We start from the raw sequence: 23725 nt of genomic DNA on the forward strand, positions 1-23725 counted from the left end.
CTGGTCACGGACATTTGCTTACGCCTTTCCAGTAATACCTCTGATGCAAAAAGTGTTAGAAAAAGCAAAACATCCAGAAACCAAAATGATCCTGGTTGCCCCTCAATGGCCAAGACAAACATGGTACTCAACCCTCCTATAACTGTCCAAGGGGAGAGGTTCATGATCAAGGCAGAGAAAGACCTGCTAACAATGCAACCAGGACACATCTTTCACCTGGAACCAGCAACGCTGCATCTGGCATCCTGACGCCTGAATACATAGAACTTGGACACCTCAACCTGCCTTAATGATCAATAGAAATTCTAAAAGAGGCAAGAAAGCAGTCCACAAGAAAATGCTTTATAGCAAAATGGAAGCGATATACCACTAACAATAAGATCGGTTCAATACGCTCAAGAAACAGTAATAACATACCCGACTTACCTCCTAGATAGTAATATCAACTACTCGAGCATAAAGGTACACCTGGCAGCCATAGAAGCATACACAAGAGGAAAAGCTTGTAAAAGTTTTTTCACAAGGCCAGTGGTTAAAAGGTTTCTAGAAGTGGCGAAAAGAATTGCTCCACCGAGAGCAGCTCCGGTAGCTACATGGAGCCTTAATACAATACTATCACAACTTATGCAAAAGCCTTTGAGCAAATGCATACAGCGGACCTCAAACACATTACTCTAAAGACAGTCGTTCTCCTCGCTATCACATCATTACGAAGAGTAAGTGAGCTGCAAGCTCTAACAATACAGGAACCATATTTACTAATGCACAAGGATAAAGTAATCCTAAAGACGAACCCAAACCTGATACCAAAAGTGGTAACTAAAAATCATTTAGATCAAAACACCATCCTACCAGTTTTCTCCATAAACCCAAAAACGAAAGGCGAAAGAAGCCTCCATACCCTGGATGTAAGGAGAGCGTTACTGTACTATTTACAAAAAACAGAACATATCAGGAAGACAAAACAATTTTGTCTCCTACTCACATACCATCACAGGATCACCAGTTCCAAAGGCAACCATTGCAAGATGGATAGTAAAAGTCATCCAATCAGGTTATGCCAATGCCAAAAAAGAATTCCGCCAACAGCTCACTCCACAAGAAAAAAAGGAGCAACCTTGGCTTTCATGGCAAATGCACCCATTGACTCTATTTGTGCAGCAGCAACATGGGCATCACCACACACGTTTACAAAGCATTACTGTGTGGACATTCAGATGAGTAAGGAAGCTCAAATTGGACAGGGGTGCTTCAACACCTGTTTGCAAAGTCTTCCTTTCGCCACAGCCTCCCAAACACAGGAGAACCCGCTACATAATCTAATGCACAGCATGTGAATCCAGAAAAGGATTCACTCTGCAAAACGAAATGGTTACTTAACAGTATGAGTAGTTTTTCAGCTTGAAGAATTTTCTGGATTCACATGCGACTCACCCGGCCATCCCTACAAAGAAAACGAACAGGTGGGGAAGCAAATGATTAAACAACTTATTTAACAACCATCTCAAAGACTACAAAACGGAAAAAAGAATCCGAAGATGGCTACCATGCACGTCGACCTCCAGGATACCGTCTGACGTCGCACCTGGCACCAAATGGTGGTCGACAGCGACCAAAACAAGAGAAAAAAATAAATAAATCCAGACGCAACCACTATATGGCGGATTAATGCCCAGCATGTGAATCCAGAAAATTCTTCAAGCCGCTAAACTACTCCTACTGGTAAGTAACCATTTTGTTTCTCCCCACAGGGACACAGAATAAAAGGCCTTTGAAGAACGCTGGTTTCTTAGCCATACACACAGTTGATCACACACAGGCTTGGTTGAGGGGGCGGAAACCACTTTCTAAAGGTGGTATGCTTTGGGTGTGCCATCAGCCGAAGTGCCCCAGATAAGTCACTTAATAGTAGCACCTCCAATGGGTTCACAGGAATTTCATGCTCGTATTGGGGGCGAGGGGAGGGCGGAAGCGCCTATGCTGCATACTTTTTGCATGCATTTCTCTGGGCACATGAGTAAGAAAGATGTGCCTCTGGAAATTTTGCCCAACTTGATTGCTTAACTTCTGACAGGCCATGAATCGCTGCCCTCTTACCTCAAGCCCAGTATCATTGGGATCCAGTTGTGTAATCTATTTTCTCAACCAGTATAGTTGGTTCAGAAAAACTATCATGATAGAGGTACTTGCTTTCCCTGCTACTTAAGTTATCAACTCACTCAATTATGTTGGCCTGAAAAATGTATAGGAACTGGGTGTAGTGTTTGGTGACCCACTTAAACACAATTTAGTTTATGCTTGCAGAAAGTCACATTTGTTGCACTCATTCTTTTGCAGTGATGTCTTTCTTTGGAGATGCTCTCCTCCAGTCTCCTTCCTGCACTGCAGGCAATGCCAAACCATTAGTAACGTTTGGAGAGCAATGACTTAAAGAACTGATACATTAATGAAGAAGTTATTTTCATGTTCCCAATTGTTGCACCTACTGCAGTATTATGGCCAAATATACACATTTTAATAGCTTTATTTGCTATAAAAATTTTGCAACGTGTTTATGGTCAATTCTGTGAGAGATCATGCCAAGCACTCCTGTTCTAGCTGCTATACATAATCCAAATGCTTGCTTCTACAATGTTCTTTCTAATGGTTTTTAGACTAAATGTATAACCTATGTCCACGATTTTTTTAAATCTTTTACCAGATTGTCCCATGTCAGTACCTGCTGCAACCTGTGAAGCACGAAGATCGGCATATATATACACAACATTTAAAGTCTTTGGCATTTTCAACATTTACCCAGTGTCGAAGGGCGTTGCCTGCCTCCACCAACGTAAAAACATTGACTGGTTTTGGTCCTGGATTAGCTATAGAAACTGCTCTTCGAAGTCCTGAGGTGAGAGTGCAAAGTTGTAGATGTAGGTCTTGCCTTCATAATTTCATACCGGACATTTATTAATTTTTCCTGCTAAATTTCTTTCTATGTTTAAAACAATGCAGAGTGTAAAACTGGATATTTATGTAAAGACCCATAAAAATCTGTGTACGTACACAAAGGTTGCCCTCGAATGGAGAAACCAACTGGCAGTCATTATTCTGGATGGCAGGTCTTTATGGATGACATGTGTGCAGCGATCTCAGGAGCGGGACATTTTAATCAACCCACTGGGGTATTAATGACTTTTTATTGTTTGAAGCAAGGGCAAACTCACTTGAGTGAAATGACTGCAGTACTGCCTATACCATAATGCTTTGCACTTGCAGACCGCCCACTGGGAACGGAACTGTTATTTAAATGCATATTAGGTGACTCAAATTGCTGTTGGGCACTCCGACTTTCCCTGTGAACAAGGGCGTGTCACCTGAAACGCTTAAGGCTGCTTTTGAATTGATTCAATGCCTCCTGCTGGCTTCGCTACAGTTTCCATTAAAATAAATGAAAAACCTACCTGGGAGTGCGTCTCCATTCGAGGGCAATGTTTCTTTTGTATGTGTGTGTGTATATATATATATTCACTGAAAAAACCATAGGTTTCAGACATGTTATAGTTAGCGGAAATTTTACTGATAAAAAACCAATGAAATTCCCCCGTTATAGTTAGTGCAGGCAACTATAACTCACGCGACCGCAATCCTCTGCTGATGCTAATACTGTATTTAGACACTTATTTGCCCATGTCGTCTTCCATAAATTTTTAGCTATACATATATTACAAATATTTTTTTTTCATAAAGACACATATGTCATCAGCAGAAGATTGCGGTCGCATGAGTTATAGTTGCCTGCACTAACTATAACAGGGGAATTTCATTGGTTTTTTATCAGTAAAATTTCCGCTAACTATAACATGTCTGAAACCTATGGTTTTTTCAGTGAATTTGCAAGGTTTTTTAAATGCTAATTCCTAACTATAACGTGTGTGAAACCTATGGTTTTTTCAGTGAATTTGTACGGTTTTTTAAATGCTAAGTTACTTTACGCCATTCGTGGCGTGCACGCCCACTTAACGCAGTTCGTTCCGTGCGCGCACGGTGCGCTTCGCGCACCGTGCGCGCACAGTGAGCACGCGGTGCGCTTCGCGCACCGCTCACCTACTTTACGCAGTTAGTGCCGTACACGCAAGGTGGGCACGCAGTGCGCTACGCGCACCGCGTGCCCACGTTGCGCACCGTGCGCACATGGAGGACATATTATGCGCTTCCTTGTGATAGGTAATCTGTTAAATTTAATTTGTAAGTGATGACAATAATATGCCATGCACAGAGTTTTTTTTTTTTTTATTAAAATTTTTTGCGTAAGCGCACCGTACGCGTACGGTAAGCGTAATCGGCGAAATTTTCAAAAAATAAAAATTTACCGTTTTTGGCCTTGGGGGATCTTTGAGGACTCAACTAACATGGCTATGTGCATGGGCGCTGTCTAAACAGCCCCTTTATATGTTTTTTGCCTTTGTTTACAGCCCCCCCCCCTCAGAGTGCGAGAGAGAAAATGGCGGCCGCCGCTTCCTGGTTTCGACCGATTCGAATGTTTACTTAGATGTAACAGCCAATCAGAATCGCGCTCGCGCACGCCACCGTACGCGTACGGTAAGCTTACGGTAAGCGTACCGTAAGCTGGCTCAGTTATATATATTGATTTAAAGGCTATTTTCTCAGAATCTACTGAACAGATTTACACCAAACCTACAAAAGGCACTTCCTTGACCTGAGGACTACCTCTCTGCCAAATTTCTAGTAATTCTGTTCAGCCGTTCGGGCTGTAGCCCTGTCTAAAGGTCCTATGGAAAAATGCATGGGAAAAATGCGTTTTGGGACCCCCCTTTTATCTCAGCCCCCGCTTGACGAATCCCCCCGAGACTTTCAGGGTAGGAGCGGAGCGTAGCGCCCCACCTATTTTGAGAAATTCGCGAGGATTCGTCGACCGGCGCCAAAGTTATTCAAAATAGAATGTTGCGGATTCCCTATGGAAACAGGGTCCTAACTATAACTACCTACTGGCGACCGCCAGTAGGTAATATATATATATATATGTGTGTATATGTGTGTATATGTATGTGTGTGTATATGTATGTATGTGTATATGTATGTGTGTGTATATGTATGTATGTGTATATGTATATATATATTCTAGCCGCAGATTCCCTAACTTAGAATATCCCCTGGCGTCAGACTAGATCTGGAATTTTTTTGGTAGCAGCATCTCTGTGCGCCGGGGCATGGCACCACATGACCCCGCCCTGACATCGTCCACGTAGGTGACGTCAGCGAGGTCATAGAAGTACCTCACGGCACGCGGACGTCAGTTTCCTTCTTTTCCGCGTGCAACGCGGATCCGGAGTAAGCGGTTCCTCTGGCCTGTTTTCAGGCCCTTTTTCGACGCTTCACATCTGGAACAGTGTGCGATGACTTCAGGTTTTAAAACTTGTACTTCCTGTTCGCGGCAAATGTCTGCAACGGACCCACATCTTATCTGTATGTGGTGTCTGGGCGAGCACCATGACTCCACGGAGTACGACGCCTGCCAACACCTCAAGCAAAAGTTCCGGCGGTAGTGCCGGATGAAACTTCTTTTGGCACGGCTGTCCCGGTTGGAGTCGCCTCGTCCCCCGGCGGGCTGCTCTACTTTTCAGTTCCGCCATCGATCGCCCTCTGGGGCCCGGGGCCGTTGTTCGCTACTTAATGGTAAGTTGAGGAGCATGTCGCGGAGGTCCTCGACCTCACTTTCATCTGTTGTCGGGGGCACGGGTCCCAGAACATTCCGGACATGCGCCCCCATCAGGACCCCCATTCATCAATGGGGCTCCCCTCAGTTGGGCATTGGTCGCACCATCAGTGTCTTGGGAGGGTCAGCTTACAGCCCTTACCTACGGATGAGCTGCTGTCCCCTCCACGGAGAGCTACCAAGGCTGGAGCGGCTTTTCTGAGTAGTCTCCTTGGCCACTCGGATTTTGAACATGCAACCCCCTTTAGCGCCCTTGTCTGAGAACCCTCTACTTGATTTCCTTCACCGTGGGTCAGGGAATGTGGAACTGCTTCTGCCCTTTGAAGCGTCTCTTTATGATGCCCTATTGGGTACTTGGGTGCGGCTGGCTTCCGGTGAAGCGGTGGCTCGTTCTGTCTTGCACCGCCACCGTCCTGCGCCGTATGATCCAGTTTGCTTATTTGTGCATCCTGACGTGCAAGGGTTAGTTTTGTAAACTGCCTTCCCTTCCTTGCCCCGGCTAATGCTTCCTCCCTCCCGGGAGCCCAGATGGTTTGAGTCATGGGGTCGTAACATCTTTGCCTCCACTAGTGCTACCCTATGATCCCTAATACAGTGTGTGTCCTGGCTCGGGCTACCTCTGCCCTGTGGGACTCTGCAGAGTCTCTGCTCTCCGCCACCACTGAAGGCGCTCGTGTTGACCTCCATCTTCTCCGGGATGGCCGTGATCTTGCTGAGTTTACGATCTGCTCCGCCTTGGATACTGCTGATTCCTTAGGCCGGGCTATGGCTGGTTCGGTTGCCTTGCGGCGCCATGCTTGGTTGCGGGATAGTGTCTTTCCGGAGAATATCCGGGAGCGACTTGTTGATTTACCCTTTGGGGTTTTGTTGTTTGATGCTCACGCTGATTCGGCTGTTAAGTGCCTCCTTGCGGGCTTTCGCCCTCCCCCTTAGGCCTCTATTCCTCAGACGTTTGTTCTGGGGTGGTACTTTTTAATTCAGTATCCCTTAGATGCGTTATTTGTTTTAGGTTGGCAGTAAGCCTCAGGTCTTCTTTTCGCATGGTCGGGGGAAGTTACCCTTTTATTTAGCATCCTTTGGATGCATTATGCATTTTGAGCTGGCAGTTAGTCTCCTGTGGCAGTATTCCACAGATTTTTGTACCTGGTCTTGTATAGCTCTGCTTTATGTCAACTGGGCCTAAGATCTCTTGGGATCTGTGAGTCACCAGGTGCTTTTATCTGTTGTTGTACGGTGCTTAATGTTGTGCCTTGGCGCCTCTTCTATACGTCATGGGTCATCTTACTTTTTGTCCTCATTCTCCTCCTTGGGAGGTTTTTACTGTGTTTATCACGCTTTAAATGCGGATACCGTCTGCCATTAATGCACTAGGTGTGTTCTTGTGCAACCATGTTGCATAGTCGTGGCCCGTTTACCCGTCTTTGCTATATATATTTATATTATGTATATATACAAGTTCCATGGGTACTCTTCGTCTTTACCTCTCTTCGAGGCTGCAAGATCTGGTCCAATGTCTCCTTGTGTCAGGGCGCTTTTCAGTGATACATGTGGATTGCCAATGAGGTCCCTTTTTGTGTTCAACTTACTGGAGTGGTTCCCCGGTATTGCACTGCTCCCTTCTTGGTGTTCCGGTACTGAATGTTCTCTCTTTCTGGACCAGGGTTACTTTCCTTCCAGTCAGAGGGTGTGGTCTAGAATTCTGAGATTCTTCCTCCATTTCTACGCCTTGGTACTTTGGTGCCTCTGCTGCCCCTTCCTTAGGATGTGCCTCCTTCATTAGGTATCACCCTAAATTATATTAGCTGGGCATGCAGGGACGGCTCTTCTGATGTCAGTTGTCCTAGGTCTACACCCTGCATATCTTTATTTCGTGTGTTGGTTCTCACCTTAGTCTTCTTGCTGCCTGGCGGGCAGTCTTATGCTTATTTTAACTACACCACCTTGTGGTCTCTGTGGCTCTTTGCATGTTTCTGTGGTGGCCCGCATCAGCATGCTTCAGAGTGTTACCGTTCGCCCCTGTCCCCCCTTTGGGACTGGGTGTGCACTTGGCGTGTTTTTTGTTTCCGCCTGCACTTCTAAAAGCATTACGAAGTTCTACCTCTTGAGCTTTGGTTCTTGGCTGTAGCCTCTCCGGCCTTCCTTCCGTGAACTAGTCTGGTAGGCTCTGATTGCATCTCTTCATGTTTCTTCTCAACCTTTGGTAGGTGTTCACATTGCGCGCCATTAAGCTGAGACTGGCCCTTTTTACCGCTCTCTCTTATATTCTGGTATATGGCTGGTGCCGTTTCTACCTCTAATGCTTGTTCAACTATGGTGTAGCACCATTCTGGCACTTTTGGGGATGTCTGCGTCCTGTTATCTCTTGCTCTTCTGAGCTAGTTGGGTTGCTGTCTGGCTGTTACGCCACAGTCTCCCCCATTGTCCGTCACTCTGTTGACGGCTCAAGTGCTTGGCACTTTTTGTTGTTCTGTCGCAGACCCACCTCCCCCTTGGGGTATGGTTATGGTATCTATTCTAAGTTAAGGAATCTGCGGCTAGATGTCTCTATCAGATGTACGAGTTACTTATCTTCGGTAACAATTTATCTGTTAGAGATGTTGTCTAACCGCAGATTCCTTAAGGCCCACCCAGCCTCCCCGTTCTGGGATAACCTTACCAAGTGGGGTTCTCCACTGGCCTCTTTCAGTTACCATGGGTTTTTCTCTCATGGGTGCTCACATTGCTGAGTCCCTTTGAGGATTGCCATATACAGCTGACTCTCTCCAAAGGGTTTCTTCCTGTAAAATGGTGCATTTTGATTGCCATATACAGCGGACTCTCTCCAAAGGGTTTCTTCCTGTAAAATGGTGCCTTTTGATTCACCTTCACCAGGAGATTCATCTTCTTTTCTTCTCTTCTCCTGCTGCCTTCTCTACTGGCTCAGGGTTCTGGTCTCCTCTACAGTCCTTTGGGGATCTGTTGACCTCTGTTTCAGACCTCCATTACTATAGGGGCAGTGCCAGTCTTTTATACCTTCCTGCTGTGCACTATTCTCTCTGTGCTCCGTTCTTGCTGGCTGACACAGTTCCACATGGTAATGACAGTCTATTTCTGTCTGAGATATTCTTCCCTTGTTGCACTTGGGGAAGGGTCTTCGCTTAGCTTGTGAGGCTCTTTCTCGCAGCTTTTTCTCTTATATGTGGGCAGTGTCTACTTCTCTTTTACAGTGGTATCTTGCACCACCTTCCTTCTTTATTCATGGATTTTCATTCCTCGCACACTGTTCCCATACTTTCACAGTTTTTGTTAGTGGCTCTGCGTTGTGCCGCAGAAAAGTTTCTCCAAAGAAAACTGACGTCCGCGCGGCGGGAGGAACTTGTATGACCTCGCTGACGTCACCTACGTGTGGCGCCATCCCCCGGCGCGCAGAGGTGCTGCTGCAAAATAAATTCTGGATCCAGTCTTGACGCCTGGGGATATTCTAAGTTAAGGAATCTGCGTCTAGACAACGTCTCTACCAGATACACAGTTACCGAAGGTAAGTAACTCGTGCAAATATATATACGTGTGTGTGTGTGTGTGTGTGTGTGTGTATATATATATGTGTGTGTGTGTGTGTATATATATATATGTGTGTGTGTGTGTGTGTATATATATATATATATGTGTGTATATATATATATATATATATATATGTATATGTATGTATATATGTATGTATATATATATATATATATATATATATATATATATATATATATATATATATATATATATATATATATATATATATATATATATATATATATATATATATATATAATATGCTACTTACCAGTATGCATCTGTTGTTAATTTAACTGACATGGCTTTGACTTCGGATGAAGAAAAAATTCTTGCTTTAGGACTGTCGTATTGTAAGACTACTAATTTTGACTACACCCAAGCAAGGATAGATCTGTATCATTTCACAAGAAAATTGAAATTACGCAAACATTTCTTTAATATCAAAGAGAAAAAAAATCTTGCTAGACCAAGGAGCAAGCACTGAACCAGAATCAGACAATTTATCTGCAGCAGAAGCAGCCTTCTTTAAAGACATGGCGGAACTTGAGCAGGAATGTGTAACACAGGTACCCATTTCGGATGCAACAGGAGCAGTTTTGGATTATAATGTATCTACATTTGTGTCAACACCGTTTCGGCCTAAATCCATTTTCAATCCTCTTATGCCAAGAGACAATATTGACATTTTTGCAGACAAAATGATTCAGGAACTTAGAGTCTTGGCAATTGATAGTAGTAATACATTTAATTTGCTGAAAAATAAAGAACCAGCTGGATATTCAAAGACAATGCAAAAAATCAAAGCACGTTCTGACATCGTGGTACGTTGGTCCGACAAAGGTGGGAATATCGTACTCTGGCCCCTTGATATGTACAACAAGGAAGCTTTGAACCAATTATCAGATACGAATTGTTATACACGGATCAGTGCAACTAATATCATTAGCACCAAAGAACGATTCCACGGATGTTTATATGAATGGAAACGGAATGGGTTAATAACCAAAAACGAATTTGATTTTTTAAAAAATGACTATCCAGTGACACCGCAATTGTATTTACTACCAAAAATTCATAAAAATGCAGAGTGTCCTCCCGGAAGGCCAATCATATCTGCCATTGGGAGTTTATTTGAAAATACCAGCAAGTTCATAGACTTTTTTCTGCAGCCTTTTGTACGGACTTTACCAGCTTATATCAAGGATACTGGCGATTTTCTCGCCAAGATTTTTGATTTTAAATGGCAAGAGGACTATTTGTTTGTCACATTAGATGTACAGAGTCTGTATACTAGCATACGACATCAGGATGGCATTCGAGCAACCAAACATTACTTGGACGCAAGAGATTCAAGTTTACAAGAACACGCAGTGATGTTGTTAAATATGGTGGATTGGTGTTTAACTAACAACATTTTTTTGTTTGATAGGCTTCTTTACAAACAGGTTCAAGGGACAGCTATGGGTACTTGCTTCGCCCCCAGCTATGCGAATTTGCATATGGTCTGGTGGGAGGAGCAAGTACTCCTGACTCAGTGCAATACTCAAATGATTGAAAATGTTGTTTTATATCAACGTTACATTGATGATATTTTTATTGTTTGGAGGGGCAGTGAGTCTAGTGCCGTTGATTTTGTGAACACGATCAATACCAATGATTTAAATCTAAAGTTCACTGGCACCATAGACAAACAATCTATTGTGTTCCTTGATTTAGAACTGTACACCATGAAAGACCGTATACACACACGCACACATCGCAAATTGACATCAGGGAATGCCATTTTACATGCTCAGAGTTTCCATCCTGTAAAACTCATTGAAAGCATTCCCTATGCCGAGTGCCTCCGCATGAAGCGAAACTGTAGCACCATTGAGAGCCTCACTATGGCAACAAATGATTTGTGTACAAGACTCAAGAATAGAGGCTACAATGTTAAAACTCTCAAATCAGCCAAAGATAAGTGCCAAAATATTGAAAGAAGGGATCTTCTTTTCAAGAACAAGGGCCAGAAAACAACTTCAGGGGAAACAGCCCAACAGACACCAAGGCTAATTATTGGCTACAATAGTTTCCATCAGAGATTCAGACAAATTCTGTACAGACACTGGCCGATTGTAAGGTGTGATCCTGTTATAGGTCCTTCATGTGCCAAGTTCCCCCAGCTAACTTTCAGGAGAGCTAAGTCCATGAAACAGGAACTTGTTTCTAATGCTCCGGTATCTGATAAAGGTACCAGCTGGCTAAAAACCCAAAAAGGATTTTTTAAATGTACAAAGTGTAAAGCCTGCCAATACGGAATCAATACCAAATCCATCGTGACCCCTCTTAGGAGAACTCCCATTGAGATCAGGGAGCACTTCACGTGCAAAACCGAATTTGCGGTGTACGTACTACGTTGCACATGCAATAAGATGTACGTCGGTAGCACTATTCACCCGGTACATGTCAGAATTCTGCAACATTTAAGGGCAATTAATAACAAAGACCCAACATATCCAGTGGCTCGACATATCAACAGAGTACACAATGGTAAAGCAGAAGATTTGGTATACTTTGTGGCTGACAGTATCAAGAAAAATGTCAGGGGTGGGAATAGACAACTTGCTCTGAGGAAGTTGGAGTCACGATATATTATTCAATTAGATTGTAAGATTCCTAATGGTTTGAATGCCGACGAAGCGCTAAGTGTTCATCTATAAATTTCAAACTGCTTCTTCAGAAAATCCTTGTAAACAATCCTTTGAGTCGTGACCCAGTCTAGTCATTTTTGATTTAGCTGAATTGTTTATATGTGCTCAGTAAGTCCTCCTTGGTTAATACATGGCAATAACAGACTAATACTATGTGGCTGCATTGTCTTTTGGTCATCAATAGTAGATTTCTTATATTGTGCTTTACGAATGCCCACTTGGGCTGTACCTCCTAAATGTTTATGCACCATGCACTGTTTTTTTGGGAATTTTTCCTGCACTTTTTACAAATAATGATGTACTGATATGCCCTTTCTTTCAAATACTTTGTATCGTTATATTTTTCGATTGACACTTGTCTGAGGAAAGACTTGTTTGACATAAGTATTTCTTTCATGTAAATTGTTTGTTGATTGGTTGCCAAGTAATTGGGGGGTGTGTACTTTGTGCACATTACCAGCTTATAAGCAGTATATGTGAACTGGGTCAGACACAGTGAGCAAGGCGGACTCGTTCGCCGAAACGCGTCTGTGCCACAGCTTTTGAAATAAAGCATTTCTTTAAAATCATCCCACGGAGTTGGTGCCTGATTCGTATGCAAGGAACCCGGTTTGGAGCTAATATATATATATATATATGTATATAGTGTGTGTATACGTATACAAACTAAATACAAGAGACTCCGCAAGCAGGGAACTCCTACACTGAATTAGATGCGTTTGCCTTCATTCAGGTCTAAAATCCCGCTTTCCAAATCAACAAACCTCCAGTTTTATAATCTCAAAGCACTAGAAGTTTCCGAGAGGACCTCCTCTGCGCCATGGTAACTTACTGGAGCTGGCCGCTCTCCATGCAAGCATTCCAATGGCAAAAGAGCTCTCACTTATTTTTCTGAGTTCCAACATGTTCAGCCCCTTTTCTTAGTAAAGCCATAAAGTACAGAAACAATCTTGAATGTGGATAACCTAAACAGCTTGAGTGATCAGGGCCCTGCCTGTGTGCACAAAGCTCAAGCTAGACGGAGTCAGAATTCAAGATGGCATGAGGGCATGTAAAAGCCAATAGTGAAAACGTTCTAAAACTTCCCAGTGTACAACACAATGCACTTTTGTGCACCACTGCCTATGGCATCTCACACTTCATTTCCCAATGTACAACATCATGCACATTTGTGTACCACTGCCTATAGCACTACACTCCGACACAGAGAAGTACATTTCACACATTTCTCTCTCGCTTTCAAACAAACATCCCACATATTCTGTTCCTGGCAAGGCTGTTCTACTCTGTGAAAACACTCACACTCTGCAGCTGTAAGGAGACATGAAATGCAAGTGCAAAGGGAATTTAAACACATAAATTAAATTAAAACAATGGTAGTCAAAGGTCATCACGTTGCCCCAATACATGGAAGTGTCTCTGGCACTAAACTCTGAAAATGGGATTGTTATGGAGCGGTGCAGAAGATTATAGTTGTGAATATATGTATATATAGACAGCTAAAATAATATATTCTAGTCAGTTGACTTGCAATTTTGCAATGAATCATATACGTCTTTTGGACATTAAACATTACATATTTCAGAACGTGACTCTTCTGTATTGCAGCAGTGGTTTTAAAGAAATCCACACTGCCCACACGATTTCTATTATAAGACAATCATGATTTTTGTATTAGCATAGGAAAACTAGGCAGCTGTGCTCTATATTAGGTGATCAATGTGAGAGTTGAGGAATATACATTAGCTACTGAATTTTCAGGAATTCGATACATTGGGTTTTATACATTGCACTGTTGGACTACACGCGTTACTGGACTCTCTGGATCTAGTCTTTGATTTTAAATGTACTCAGATTGATCTATTTCACCCTTTGCAATGTCTGATCAGTCATTTTTTAAATCTGAATTGTGAGGGTGGAATTGGTTTTTCTAACCTCCCCACCCTTGTCACAAGAAGCCAGAACTGCAGTCTTTCCTCATACATGCATTACTGATCTGGAGCCAACGGTCTTCCTCCCAAGCCTTTTCCGCCTTGGTTAATGCTGCTTTATAGTTTCTCCTTACTTCTCTTATTTCTGGCAAAATATTTGCTCTAATGGCAATAGCTTATTCCGAACTTAAGGTCCTACACTCTTCGTTAAACCAACTGAAGCCAGTTCTGATAGTGTTGGGCTTTCCCTCGGGCCTATGGGGCATGGTAAAATAGGACATCAGTTGTTTAAAAAATGGTGAGTGGCCCTCTGTGATCTTGGGAAGCTCATCCTGTTGCTCAAGTAAACTTCCCAATTCGCTGTAATCATCTAATAGATCAATCTTTATTTTTCCGATCTTCGCTGTCAATAGCGACTCGCTCCCATTTTATTCGGCCGTTGTTATTCGACAGATCTCCCTAGTTGTGAGTTGTATACTTGGGGCAGTTTGGGCCAATGACCACAATGAGGACATTGTGAGCTCAAGAGAGTTATGATCACTATCAGTGGTCGCTCCAACCACCATCTCCAACACCCGAGGCCACAGCTTGACATCTACAAGGAAATAGTCGATACGACTCATACTAGCTGTCCTATTGAAAGTATTCGCCCCCTTCTTATCTGACCTTGTCTTCCCATTTGCTGCCCTAAGCCCATATTCAAGCCTTAATGCATAAAACTGCAACTCTGTGCATGTCCATTTTTTGATAGGTGATAGATCAAGCCCCGGTACACACCATAACTTATCGATTTTGCCACAGTCTGTTATATCCTCTACGTCTAGCGGTTCGTAGGTGACATTAAAGTCACCTGCTATTATCAATGGGTCAGTGGACTCCCTCCCTTCCAGACAATCTTCCAGCAATTGTATGGTAGGAGACCTATTTCCAGTTTTGGAACCTCGGGCATAAACATTAGAAAGATCTAGACCAACACCATTCCGGCCCCTAATGTGGATGGCTAGAATAGCCGGGCTAAGAGTATTGATCTCACATAGTTAGTTGGAGATCTATTTTAACCCAGATCACTAGTCCCCCAGCAGGCCGACCATGCATTTTGTTAAGTGCCGGACGACAAAAGGTTACATACCCAGGTATAAAGACTGGAGTGTTCGTCCAGGTTTCCTGTAAAATACATATATCGTATTGTTCTATGTATTGTACCCAGTGCGCAAGTGCCATTTTGGACCTCACACCAGCTGGATTCCAGGAAACCATCCAAAGCACTGTTTTGGAGCCTCCTGTTGACCAAGGGTAACTCCCTCCCAAGCTACAACTTAAGTGCAAGTCTAAGGCTAACTCCTGTGGTAGACGAGGGCCATCTTTGGGGACATCAATATCTGTCTGTGAGTGGTCATAGTAACCTTCACCTGAGCCTTTCTCTGCAGTTAGCTTATGATTCATTATAGGCCTGGCTTTTCCATGGGACAGTCAATCAACAGTAGCAAGTCAGACCCCATTAAAGTGTCAAGGTCGCTATTTTGTAACTGAGAAGAGGTTCGAGGGCTATATTTTATTTGAATACTGGTTGGCGTCGGGAGCAACATCTAGCCTCTTGGGCTACAAGGTTGTGGGCGATCTTCATATCCTATATGTGAGGTGATTTTGGGCACAGTGGTCATATATATGTCCCGCCCTGGTTTTGAACATGGTGTTGGCAATATTTAACTTTTAGGCCATTGGGAGTTTATATTCTAACTTGGTTTTGCAGACCATTCTTATTAAGGGTAGAACCAAGAGAGCGTGTGGGAATAGACATCAAGGGGACTATGGGTTTTATATTGGTAACTGATCCTAGGGCACAGCCTATTTCTGACTTGGAATGGGATGTTAAAGGCATGCTTCTATCTTGGTCGATAAGTGCTGCAATAAGTGTCTTAAGTGAAGTAACTTCAGCCCTTAGACCTAGCACAGTTGAAACCAAATCCTGTCCCCCTTCAGACAGTACATCTAGAGAGCCCTTACCCCTATGATCACTTATTCTTTCACTCAGAACACTCCCTGCAGATTAAATACTTCCTGATTCAGTTACTCCATTTTGTATGCCATGGGCCATATTCTGTAGAGGGAGAAACCTATTTGTCAAAACTATATTGGTGTCAATTATTGAGTCAATATTATCAGTAGTATCTGTGGTACCTATAGTTTTATCTATAGAGTTGGAAATATTAGTGTCAGTGGATGGTACCCTATTCTCTAATGCTTTAGATACAACTGTGATGGCACCATCGCTGAGATTAGCTTGGGTGCCTAGCGGAGGGTTTCTATTACTGCGTGTATTCCGCTTTGCAAATATAGCAGGTACACGTCTCGCATGGATAGGAGAGGAAATAGGGGAAGAGTTGGGATCCGGGAGGGGATTGACAGTGGAGGATGCGTTGTTATATATAAACAAGCTTTATTCGATTTCTATTCTTAGAAGATCATAAAAGAACATCATAAAAATACATGGTTATTCAGATTTAACAAACATCAGCTCCTTTCCCATAGAAATAAAATTATAATACAGGTAATCCATCACAGTGTTATCAACTTTCTACATTTTATCACGTTTTTCAAAAACTTAAAGATCCATATCTTAAATTCGTTTTCTAAAAATTATAAAGCTAAACACACCGGTCTGCATCTTCTAAAATCAAGTTTCTTTAAAAACGGCACTAACCATTTTTTCCTTTGTAGGTTATAAAATTTACAGAAAAAAGCTACATGAATTGTTGTTTGCTCTGAACTGTTATCACAGGGGCATCACCCTAGCCCATTCATTCATGTTTGGGAAACTGGTTATACGATTATAACGATTATATGTATGTGTGTGTATGTATGTATATGTTCGAGGCATATGAGCTGCAGATTACACACTTTTGCATAGATCGCCATCTGGTGTTGGGCCCGGATGTTTGCAGTTTGTTTTTCCTCTTGGAAAGTCTTTGGAAGTCACGAGGTCGGTGACTCCTCCTTTGGATCGTATTGCACATGGGCTTCGGCTCCATCCTCAGATTGTTTTATTCCGCCATCGGGCTCGGATGTAATCTTCGCGCTCCGGTTCCGAACAGTTGCCAGTTCGACGATCGAAGCGGAATCCTCACCCCAAATCGCGGTATTGTTTCGATCGCGATCTCCTCAATCAACGCACCTTCTCATCGGCAACCCTTCGGTTCCAGTCGTCGACTGCGGCCTTCGGGCCTACCCAAGCTCCGGTCCCAGCTGATGGAAAGAACTCCATTCAAGAAGTGCCCTCGATGTGGGTCCAAATTCCCCCACACCGATCTTCATGAGGTATGCAACCTCTGCCTCTCCCCCGAACACGAGGCTCGAGACTGTCCGGCCTGTAAGTCTTTCCGATCGTAAAAGACTATTCGGGACTGAAGAGCTAGAAGAAATATGGCACACTCCTCGACCTCTGTTCCAGTCGATATCTTCGGAGACGACATCGAAGATCCGGGACAGCAGCGCATCGAAGAGGACCTCGTCAGTGCTTCCGAGGCCGACGAGTCAGATGTGGAAGACATCACTCCGGCGCAGAGGGTCGTGAGTACTATACCCCCCCCCCCCCCCCCCCCACACCTGCGCCAACACACAAAAAGGCTTCGGTCACGCCTTCGCCTCCGGGCCTAAGCAAGACCAGAGACACTGAATGAATGAATTGGAATTTATGAATTTGTTAAGCGCGCAGCTACCCATGGGTTTCCCGACGCTAGTCAGACAAGAGTATTTAAGAGACCGATTACAGAGAAAACAGCCAGGTCTTTACTCCTTTGCGGAATTTAAGATAACACGTTTCAGACCGTAAGGGAATGGGAAGCGAATTCCAGAGCGAGGGCGCCAGGTAAGAAAAAGAGCGACCACCAACTCTAACAAGCTTAAAACGGGGAACAGAGAATTTGCATTGAGTAGAAGATCTGAGAATGCGAGAAGGACAGTATTGATGGACTAAGGTGGATAGATAGTGAGGGGCTTTACCAGCTTTAATACGGTGCATGAAGCATAAAGCTTTGAATTTAGACCTAGATTCTATGCGCAGCCAGTGCAGGCTGCGCAAGGAAGAGGAAACAGAAGAGGTTCTAGGCAAATTGCAGAGTAAGCGGGCAGCCATGTTCTGGACCACTTGAATCTTACGGGAAACCTCCTTACAGGCACCCAGAAGTAGAACATTACCGTAGTCCAGGCGCGATGTCACCAAGGCCTGGACCACTGACTTCTGGGTGTCGGGGGGAAGCATCCATATGATCTTCCTCAGCCACCTGATGATGATGGTGGTACGGGTGGCTGCTACTTTAACCACATGTTGCCTCATGGATTACTGACTATCAAAAAGGACCCCGAGATTACGTGCTGCTGTTGCTGGCACCGGTAGTGGTCCATTTTGCTGAGGCCAATGTTGTGGGCCCCAGAGAGCGGAATCCGGACCGAACAGGAGCAGCTCCGTTTTGTCGCCGTTCAATTTCAGTTTGTTAGTCAGCATCCAATTGGCGATATCAGCAAGACCAGAACAAAGAGAGGAGGAGGAAGAGTGCTGATTCGAAGAGAGAGAGAAAATAATCTGGGTATCGTCTGCATAAGAAAAAATAGATAGTCCCGACTGTTCAGCAAGAAAAGCAAGGGGTCTTACATAAAGGTTAAAAAACAAAGGACTAAGAATCGAACCTTGGGGAACACCATAAGGGGAGTTATGAACAGTGGACACCGAAGAAGAAGAAAAAACTTGAAAAGTGCGGTCAGAAAGAAAATTAGAAATCCAAGCAAGTGCGGGACCGTCAATCCCAACAGACCTCAAAGCAGAAAGAAGGATGTTATGGGAGACGGTGTCAAACGCGGCACTCAAATCCAAAAGGATGAGTGCCACCGTCTCCCCTCTGTCTACATGACGTCTGACTGTCTCGGAAACTCCTAGGAGGGTGGACTCCGTAGAAAAGCCCGCCTGAAAACCAGATTGGGAGGGATGAAGAACATTTGCTGATTCGATGTGAGTGGTTAGGTAGCGGTTAACATGCTTCTCCAATATCTTCGAGAGGCAAGGAAGCAAGGAGATAGGGCGAAAGTTGGCTGGGTTACTGGGATCCGCGTTGGCTTTCTTTAGGAGCGGGACCACCATCGCATGTTTCCAGGCATTGGGAACAATTGCCTCCATAAGAGAGGCATTCAAAAGAGCCAGGATACAGTCAAGTGAGGTATCAGCAAGGGTACACAGGATCTGCGGAGGCATAGGATCCAAAGGAGAGCCAGATTTAATCTCTGCCAGCAGTTTCTGAAGAGCGGGCATAGAAATGAGTTCCCACTTAACTAGTAGAGGAAATGAAGACCGTACAGGGCTATCCTGATGAGGTGGAAGGACATGGTTCGGTGTAGCGGAACTGGATGAAGCAGCTGATAGAACATCGAAACCCGCATAGATGTTGTCAATTTTCTTCGTGAAGAAGTCCGCCAAGGAATTACATTGAATGTTATCCAAACAGGGGGCTTTAGGAGCACAGGACATACCCGATAGTTCTTGAACTGCCCTAATGAGAGCTTTAGGACGGTTCTGAGCTTTCAGTATCATGTTGTTAACGTGATTAGCCCTGGCGGTATTACATGAAGCGTGGTAGTTATGTAATGCGAGTTTGTAATTCTCTTTATCAACTAGGGAATAGTTGGATCTCCAAATACGCTCTAGTCTTTTGCAGCGGGACTTCTCAATTTTTAGTTGTTCATTAAACCAGGGAGCAGGGGGGTGCTGGAAGTTGAGCTTACATTTACGTGCCGGTAAGCAGAAATCAATTGCAGAGGTGAGCCAAGTACTAATCGTCCCTGCATCATCCGTAGAAATATTCAAGAGAGGAGGCATGGTCTTTTCAAGGGAACTGTTGAGATGCTCCAGGTTAAGTCTTTGCCAATTTCTACTGATTCTGAAGGAATGTGATTCGGCAGGAGGGCAGGAAGCACCTGGTATCTGAATGTGAAACTCAACAACAAAGTGATCAGACCAAGTAATGGGTCTGGAAGGAAGACAGGTCATATTGGCCAAATTAGCAAAGATAGGGTCTAATAGATTGCCGCCTTTATGAGTTGGACCGGAGTTAAGAAGATTTAAATTAAGGGCGGCAAAGTCCTGTATAAGATGAGTGCTAATAGAGCATAGGGTATCGTTAAGATGGATGTTCAGGTCCCCCAGTAACAGAAAGTTATTAGATTCCAACAAAAGAGGAGCAATAAACTCAGGAAGGGCGGCTGCCCATGCGCCAGCCGCATCTGGCGAGCGATACAAAAGGGCACCGGACAATGTAAACTTTGGAGATAAAAGCAATTTAAAACTACCAGCTTCACAATTGGGGATGTCAAAGTCTTCCCACTTGCAGGAATAGCACCTCTTATAAATGATGGCAATGCCGCCTCCAACCCCGAGATTTCTGTTACGTCCCACAAAAGTGTATTCCTCAGGGAGGGCAGTGGCAATGTCTGGCCCAGAACAGTCATTAATCCAGGTTTCAGTAAGAAACAAGGCCGACGGCCTAGACGAAGTGAGAAGGTCAAATATGTCTCTCTTATGTTTAGGCAGAGATCTACAATTTAAACTAAGAAAACTAAAATCGGGAGAAGAGTCAGAAAGGTGTACTGTCATTGGGAAAGGGGTGGCAGTCCAAAAGGAGGATGAAAGAATATTTAGTTCCGATGGGAGAGACGTGAGAGCCAGAGCACATATAGGGCAAGACAAAGGGGCATCATTACAGTGCAGACGAGAACAGCATATACCTGGTAACGGTCGAAGGCTATACAGACAAGAACTGGAGTATGTAAGTCTGGGGATCGTAGAGTCAGGAGCAGGGGGGGGCGGCCCCAGGTCCAGTCAGGGTGCGGACGGGAGCAGACGGGCTTGCCTCTGGCGCGCCTCCGGCGCTCCATCGGCGCGCCCGCTGCGCGCGCTGCGCGCTTGCATTGGCCGGAAATATATAGTCCCCGGCAGTCTGCCCAAGCTAAAATGGCGCCCGATGATAGGCCCGGACTAGGGGGAGAAGTCTCGCAAAGCGAGTGAAGGTTCAAGTTTTAGAGTGCGGGTAAGTGGGCCGTGCGAGTCTTGAAGTGCAATAAATTCAGTTGAAATACAATTTAGAATTCAACTAATAAAAAATGGTATATATAGATCACACACAACAAGATAAAAAAAAATAGCAGCAAATGGAAGGATAAAAGAGCAGTGCAACTCTGAGGCTTCCAACCCTAGAGTCGAGCGAGTTTTCAAACCGGTGCAAGCGTTTAATACAGTGTCTCCTTAGCAAGCTTCACACTTCACTTCACTGCTTCACACACCCCACCTTCGGGCCCGGTGAAGAAGCCAAGTAAGCCTTCCGCCGGCTCGGGCTCGAGCCAGCCTACCAGCGGTGCCGATAAACACACTTCGGTACAAAAGGGGGTGGTGATGGACGGAGCATCAGAACCAATCAAACACTCACACCCAGTCAACAGATCTGGGTTTGATCCATCACCGTTCTTTAGCCCACTCTGCCACCCCAGTTCAGACATGGCCATATGCAAATCAGCCTGACCCTGTGCCTCATGGGAACAGTCCAGCCCGAACTGCCAAGCCATGCCTTCCCTGGACCGAAAACAAGCTTCCTAGGACCGGTTTCTGGCATTTCAGCTGTCTTTAGCCAGGCTTGCTTGAAACCAGTGGCAAAGTGAGCAAGGGACTCGCGTCTGAGCATACCCTGCCAACTTATGGCGAACAAAGCGGTACAAAAGGGGGTGGTGAGGAAGGGTATGCCCAGACGTGGGTCCCTTGCTCTCCATGCCACTGGAAATCAAGCAAGCCTGGCTGAAGACGGCTGAAATGCCAGAAACCGGTCCTAGGATGCTTGTTTCCAGTCCAGGGAGGACCTGGCTTGGCAGTTCGGGCTGGACTGTTCCCATGAGGCACAGGGTCAAGACTGATTTGCATATGGCTGGGTTCAAACTGGAACGGCATGGTGAGCAAAAAAACGATGGATTTAGGCCCAGATCTCTGTACTGGGGTGAATGTATGACATTGTTCTGCATTCTGTCCATCAATTGTTGTGTTTGCATTTGATAAACACACTTCGGCACCGAAAAAGAAACCGGCCTCTACCTCAACACCGAGCTCCTCACTGAAGCCCTCGGGGTCGAAACCCAGCTCTTCCGTACCGACGCCATCTTCGGTACCGACCAAACCCCATAAGGCCCTCGGCACCGACACTTCCAAGCCGAAGCCCATCTCGGCGCCGACCAAGAAATCGGAGGTTCCCAAGCCCGGTGCTAAGCAAACTGGCACGGAAAAGCCTAAAAAGACATCGGCCCGACGCCTTCGGCACCGACGGACCAAACACTTTCTCCGGAACTATTTACACCGGATCCCTTGCAAAAAATTCTCACCAAGGATCCAAAAACTGGACATCTGGCACTCTCTTCCAAAAAGAGACATTTGGATAAACCGGCTCCGCCTCTACCTCCAAAGAGGAAGGACTCTGCTACCTCTCCTTTCAGAATACCCTCCCCACCTCTTCCACCCTCTCCACCTCCGCCTTCTCCACTCCCACCTCATCGCTCTCCGACCCCGTCTCCAGACTATGATGATCAGGGGGACCCATATCAGGATATAGGGGATGTGCCCCAAGACCCCACCCCTACAGGATCCCCAGACCCATGGGACGACTACAATAACCCAGATATCCCCGACGTCCCACAAGATGACCTTTACCCTTCCAGGCCATCGCCACCGGAAGACTCATTAGGGTTCCACCATCTACTTCAAAGGGCGGCACACTATCACGGGGTAGACTTGCACACTGACCCAGTGGAGGAGGATTTCCTCCTTGACACATTTGATACCACACATAGGTCTACCTCCATATTACCTATGCTTAAGGGGGTGGTAAAGCATACGCCAGAGGTTTTTAAAGACCCAGTTAGTGCCAGGGTCATTAACCAACGCACCACACTGGATTTGAAAGACGCATACTTCCACATTCCAGTACACCATGCTCACAGAGTACCTCAGATTTGTAGTGGACGGACAACACTACCAGTTCAAGGTGCTCCCATTCGGAGTCACAACAGCACCACGGGTATTCACCAAGTGCCTAGCGGTAGTGGCGGTACACCTCAGAAGACAGCACATTCACGTCTTCCCATACTTGGACGACTGGCTGATAAAAGCCACTTCATACAACCAATGTGTACACCACACCGCCACCACAATCCAACTACTTCACCAACTAGGCTTCACGGTGAACCACCAAAAGTCCCAGCTAACACCATCCCACATAAAACAATACCTTGGTGCCACCATAGACACCTCAAAAGCAATAGCCTACCCCAATCCGGCCAGGATTGCAAGCATTCAGGCTTTGCGACAAAAATTCGTACTTCAACACTCCCTTCCAACAAGAGTGTTTATGCCACTGATAGGGATGATGGCCTCTTGCATTTTCATAGTGCCTCACGCAAGACTCCAGATGCGTCCACTCCGAGTGCTTAGCGCGCCAATGGAACCAGGCCCAGGGGCAACTGACAGATCTGGTGTTGGTAGACGGTCGTACCCATCGCTCTCTGCAGTGGTGGAACACCACAAACCTTTCCAAAGGTCGACCGTTCCTGGACCCGGTTCCCCAAATAATACTAACAACGGACGCATCGCTCTCTGGCTAGGGAGCTCACCTATTACACCTCACAGTGCAGGGCACATGGACGCCTCAACAAAAGTTACTCCATATCAACCATCTGGAGTTACTAGCAATCTTTCTAGCCCTAAAATCCTTTCAACCACGGATTTCAGGCAAGGCAGTCCTCATTCGCACAGACAACAT

The 23725-nt window shown here is 45.0% G+C and overlaps 1 protein-coding gene across 1 annotated transcript in view; it reads left to right on the top strand.

Moving 5' to 3' along the window:
- Positions 1–23725, top strand: part of MED13 (mediator complex subunit 13) — a 1552815-nt gene that overhangs the window by 1032293 nt on the left and 496797 nt on the right. The window contains exon 22 of the mRNA XM_085649419.1: positions 2702–2893. Coding sequence (XP_085505545.1) covers positions 2702–2893 — 192 coding nt within the window. The remainder of the gene's footprint in view (positions 1–2701; positions 2894–23725) is intronic.

The sequence above is a fragment of the Triturus cristatus genome, chromosome 3_2 (assembly GCF_964204655.1).
Source record: "Triturus cristatus chromosome 3_2, aTriCri1.1, whole genome shotgun sequence".
NCBI classification, from domain to species: Eukaryota; Metazoa; Chordata; class Amphibia; order Caudata; family Salamandridae; genus Triturus; species Triturus cristatus.